Here is a 5,546-nt window from a genome sequence, read left to right on the forward strand (position 1 = left end):
AATCTTGTCCTAAATCGGATTACTCATAATTAGTAGTGAACCAATGATAATATCACATGACAGACACTTTTATAGAAATCATATACTCCGTATTTCGTAATATTTCTTTGTATGTACCATTAATGGAACATTTGTTTCCATGAACGAGTAAAATAAGCTAAGACTCACTCAGTTATTTAGTTTCAGTTTTGAAAGACTCTGATTAAAATATAAAAACTGAAAAAGTTACTTAACTTTATATAATCAGGCAAAATGGCATAGAACTTAAGGGATATAAAATGTGAATAAAATTGTAAACATAACAAACATAATCAAACAAACGATATGATATTTTACCATAAAACAAAAAAAAACGGCCATTTTAGATCTAAACCTGTGGCATCTAATTTTTTGGATATTTGGTTGCTGAAGATTAAATCATTGCTCGAAACTAAACTTGTCCGAAATTACCTTGTCAGTCAGACACTATCTCCAAGGAGGTGAAGCCAAGAAGCCTAACCTATGAGCCAAAGCATTCACATCTTCCCCTCCACACTCCACATCTTCACCACCATCACCCAAACCTACTTCCTCATCAAACCCCTCACTAAGTAGCTCCTCCCAAAACCCGTCGTCGAGCTCGTTACCGACCTCGTCCGCCTCCACCTCCTCCCCCTTCCCCTTCCCAATCCCCTGCATCTCCATCGCTAGCACCTCCAGCTCCGAGGGGGCCAAGCCCCCCCAATACTCCACCGGCTCCGCCTTCACCGCCCCCCACCCTGACGACCCCTCGACCGCCCTCCTCCGCTTCTTCCCGGCGTCCTCCTCCACCTCCCGCTTCCTCCTCTCCCTGTAATTAGCCAACTGATGGATGAACTCGGGATTCTGCATCGCCCTCGCCAAGAAGCTCATCATCTGCTGCTGCCTCTTCTCCGTGCTCTGCAGCCTCAGCTCCATCTGCTGGAGGTGAGCCCGCGTCGCCTGCTGCTGCTGACGGAGCTTCACAAGCTCCATCACCAGCAGCACCCGGTCGCGGCGCAGCCCGTCCACCTCTGGGTCGGCGGACTGGGCCTTTGGGGGGCTCGTCTTCCTTCGAGTTATGTGCCTCAACAGATGCTTTTGGCCTCTCAGAAATGCGTCGTTGGCGAATTCCCACTTGTCTGTGTCGATCTTTCTAAACCCCTGCACCAATCAATCACATTTCCCCCTTAGTTTTTTCTTGAGTTTGGTGAAATTGTTAGTACCTTTTTTCTTGAATTGGATTTTGAAGCTTCTCATCATCTTCTATCAACACCTTTATGAAGAGGAACAAGAACAACAAACTTTATTTAAAAACATATATTCCTGAGTATAAATTTGAAGCTTATGCAGCGTGTTCAGCTTATCATAATTGCAGAAAAAGATAGACTTCTGCAATTCTGATTGACTAGACACACATCCGATTCATTTGATGGTTCGGATACAATGCAGATGTGTCCAGCTTATCACAATTGCAGAAAATGACATATTTATGCAATTTTGATTCGACACTAATCGCAATTGCAGAAAAGATGGATTTATGCAATTCTGATTGACCAGACACATTATCTCTTTCTTCCTTCTCATCAAAATCAAATCGAAAACAGGAGAAGAAAAAGGGGGATTTTACTTACATAAGTATTGAGCTGTCTGACGAAGCTGGAGAAGTTGGAGTGCTTGAAATAGCGAGGGAGCAGAGAGGAGGAGAAGGCGTGCGGGTCCCACACGACGAAGCTGTGGCCTCCTCTGCTCCACGAAACGACGCCGTCCGTGGCCGGATCGTCGACCATGTCGAACGTCTTCGTCAGGAACGGCGGCGGCCCCATTTCGTGCAGCCCTTCCATCGGCATCGGCGCCGCATCGCTCGACGAAGAGTCTCCTCGATACTCCTCCTTCACCGGAAACATCTATTTCACTTACGCGATTTAACCGAAAAGCAGAGGAAAACATGAATTTCCGATTAGGGAAAGAAAATCAGACAGCTGTGAGATTTGATTTTTTTTTTCAGTTGTGTTCTGTTTTGGAAAGAAAACGGTTAAAGAAGATGGGAGTGAGTGTGAACAGGAAGAAGATGCTTCGCTAGTGATTGGGGATTTTCCTTGTTTATATAGGAAGGGAGGGTAGATATTTATCTTGGAAAGTTCTAGAAATGGAGGTTTTGGATTGAACCTTCCATTGCAACTTGCAATATTTTAGTGTTGTTTTTTTTATTTTAATTAGAAGGTTCTAGGATTGGTGGAGTGGAAACTTCTGGAGGGAATTGAGGGGTAGGGGAGATGAGGTGGCATGGATTTAGAGTAATGGATTGGGGGGCTGTGATTGGTGGATTGGGTGGGGACCACTTTGACATCAGGATAACCTCCACCTCACTTTCTATTATATAAATATATTTCGTTTTCGAATATATAAATGGGTGTTGGGAGTTATGTGTTTAAATATGATGTAAGGTGCTTTAATGATAATGTATAATAGTAGAGTACTAATATAATTGATTGATTATTACTTTAAGGGCCATGTTAGTCTTTCGAGATTATCTTTTCGCAACATCCAAGGGTGGTAATTTGGAATTATGGGCGTGGAACTGTCGATTTTGGTTTTAAAGAAATTAAAAATGTAGTAACTAGTTTTGATTTTTGGTGGTTTTAATAAATTTTTTTTTTGTTTTATGTGATTTTCTTGTTGAAATCAGTGGTAAATCATTGTTTATGATTCTGACCGGTAAAAATGGGTATGCAAGCTAGTTTTCATTCAACATATGAGAGATGGTTTTTATTTCAAAAAAAAAATGCGGTCTGATTCTGATTTTATCAAACGGTCTTGTTTTGAACTAGACATTTTCTACTATTGGAAATCTTAAATTATTTATTTTTGTAGTAGTTGATTATAGTTTATACTAGTACTCCATATGAATTGACCAAAATAGCTGCAAAGCAAAATTATTAGCAGATCAGGAAAAAACGACAAATATATTTGTTGACTAATTAAGCAAAATCATAAAAGTTTGTTAGTACATGTTTGTCATGGAAGTTTTTAAGAATTAAGGTCAACTTCCAAACACTTATTCTTTCCTTCACTCTATTTATAGTACTTACATGCTTTTGTAAAGGTACATAATGCAAATAAAAGTGAAAAACATCATGGATTAAGACTTTGAATAGTTGAAATTCTATTATTTGTATAACTATTGATATTTTAATATTTTCCTTTCTAATAATGTTTGTTAAAGCTATCCAAATAAAATTGCTAATTCTCATGAACAACTGAGCTTACTGTCGAGTTGTCCCCTTAATTTCCTCAAATCATCAAAGAAAATTCAAAATCATTTTTATGGCATTTCACAAAGTCAACGGCCTATAACTATTAAAAACTCACTTTGGATAGTGATATGATAAACGATAATGCATGTGATAAAAAAATCAACTTGGAATAAATACAAAAGTAAAGCACATTTTCTCTTACACTTTTATTTTCGGCGGCCACCATATACAATCATTAATATATACTAGTATATAAAATTTCAAACAATCAATCCAATCATGCAATTAATACCATTGGATGTAATTCTACACAATATGGTAAGTGAGTGAGTGTTTAGAGACATAGAGAAATAGGCAAGGGAAAAAAGGTTTGGTGTTGGCGTTGCAGAAATGATTCATGTTCGATAAGACAAAGAAACTCTGAAAAACGGAATAATAAAAAAGAGAAGACAGAGACAATTGTTTAAGTTTAAAGTGTATTTAATTTTTCAATTCACTAACAAATTAAAAAAACAAATAGTATATAATTTTGGTAAAATATAAATTTTCAATTCACTCAAAAACAAGTTTAAAGTATTTAGGTAAAAAACAAAAACACGAAAACGAAATTAATGTTGGCGTATATAATTTTGCAAATAGTATAGGACAAGGTTCATGATTTTGACACTGTTATTTTCACTTTTGTTTTTATGTGTTGATTTTTATCCTTGTCTAAATGATTTATTCATTGTGAGATGCACAATAAATAAAAGTTAGAGTATTTAAAGGACAAATCTCATGATTTATCAAGGACAGAGACATTTGCTACCTCTCAAACTCAATAGTATAACCCAAATTCTTGTTCCACACACACAAGAAGATGCTAAACAGCACGATGGGACATTTTAATTATTGGAAGAGAATTCCTTAATAAAAATTTACTAAAATTTAGTAAAAATATATAATTAAAAATTAGTACTAGTATAAAATTACAGTCGAAATATACATAATTAAAACCCTAAAATTACAAATTATTGAATGTTAAAAAAAAATCATGACAATTTTAAATATAAAATTCATGAAAAACTAAATCCAATAAACTCAATGGAAACTTAAAAAATTATATCCTAGTTAAATTCACAAACTAATTTGAATATAACATTAGAAAAAGAAAAAGAAAAAAACATAAAAAAATGAAAACAAGTGAAATTGTCATGAAATCAACACAAATATGCATAGAATATATCCAATTTTTTACACTTGACTTAGTTAATTAACGCCTTCACAATGCATTCCCTGTGTTTCACGTTCTTATAGATTACGGACATGAACTAATAGTTTCATATCAAATAAAAAAAATAAAAAAAATAAAATAGAGATATCATTGTACATTTCCGAGCAAACCTTAAAATTGGTAAATAAATTACAACTACATGATAGCATGTGGCGCTGGCGTGTGGAGACAAGTGTCATTAGCAACTAAAGCTATTTTGGGATATAAAAATAAAATAAGAACATGCGACAATAGGCATAACGCAATCCAAAGATCATTGTGTATTGCTAAATTTATGCATCTGTGCTTCCCATGTCAGTCGCCCATACTTGTTCTCCAACTTTCCCTAAATACTTCTCTCGAACTTTCGGTATAAAAATTTTTTGTTCTGGAACTTACTAGTAATTCATTTGTAGAATCTCTATGAGCGTAGATTTTAATAATTTAGGCCTCGGAAAGAGAAAATAATAATATAAAAATCAGTATTGCTAATTTTATATTGAAAGAAATGAAAGCATGTAATAAAAGTCCAGCAAATGGGTGTGGGGTATAAACCGCAATTAATTTTGTCGCCCACCGGATGTGGACTCTATCATATACTAATATTTTTAAGAGTGGTGCTAAATGGTCATGTGGTCAGTCATAATTTGTTTATAGCTAAAAATAAATGAGTTCACTTAATAATTAACTCACCTTAAAAGTATCAAAACTCTTAAGACAACTCTACCCCTGCCTTAGTTTATAAACTAAGTACTTTATATTCGTCCATCCAACAATGTTTTTATTATTTTTAGATGATATTTACGTTTCATTAGAGTACTTTATGTCCTTTTGCTTTTTATTCAGATTTTTGTTTAAAATAATATTACTCGACATATATTGTAATCTTAAGAAATATTTTTATCATTACTATTATTATTTTTATTTTTATAAATTAAGTATAACGAAAAAAGCTATCATAAATTCATAATTTAGTTATAACTTAATATTAAGTTTCAATACTATGTTGTCATAATATTTCACAATCTAATAATCGTATA

General features: G+C 34.6%; 1 protein-coding gene across 1 annotated transcript; it reads right to left on the minus strand.

The window, feature by feature from the left end:
* Positions 1–264: 264 nt before the first annotated feature.
* LOC121767113 (heat stress transcription factor A-7a-like) lies at positions 265–2,084 on the minus strand. The gene is made up of 2 exons (XM_042163309.1): positions 1,632–2,084; positions 265–1,161 (listed from the first exon to the last, which is right to left on the minus strand). The coding sequence occupies exons 1-2, from the start codon at positions 1,902–1,904 to the stop codon at positions 466–468; spliced, it is 969 nt and encodes a 322-aa protein (XP_042019243.1). The 5' UTR covers positions 1,905–2,084; the 3' UTR covers positions 265–465.
* Between the last annotated feature and the right edge of the window lie 3,462 nt (positions 2,085–5,546).

Source organism: Salvia splendens, chromosome 2 (assembly GCF_004379255.2).
Source record: "Salvia splendens isolate huo1 chromosome 2, SspV2, whole genome shotgun sequence".
In the NCBI taxonomy this organism is placed as follows: Eukaryota; Viridiplantae; Streptophyta; class Magnoliopsida; order Lamiales; family Lamiaceae; genus Salvia; species Salvia splendens.

What these genes read in the sequence shown, in the direction of transcription:
- LOC121767113 (XM_042163309.1), bottom strand. Translation starts at nt 1,904, where the DNA reads ATGTTTCCGGTGAAGGAGGAGTATCGAGGAGACTCTTCGTCGAGCGAT. An exon ending in TCAGACAGCTCAATACTTAT is followed by an intron (nt 1,162 to 1,631) that starts GTAAGTAAAATC and finishes TGATTGGTGCAG; the next exon opens with GGGTTTAGAAAGATCGACAC.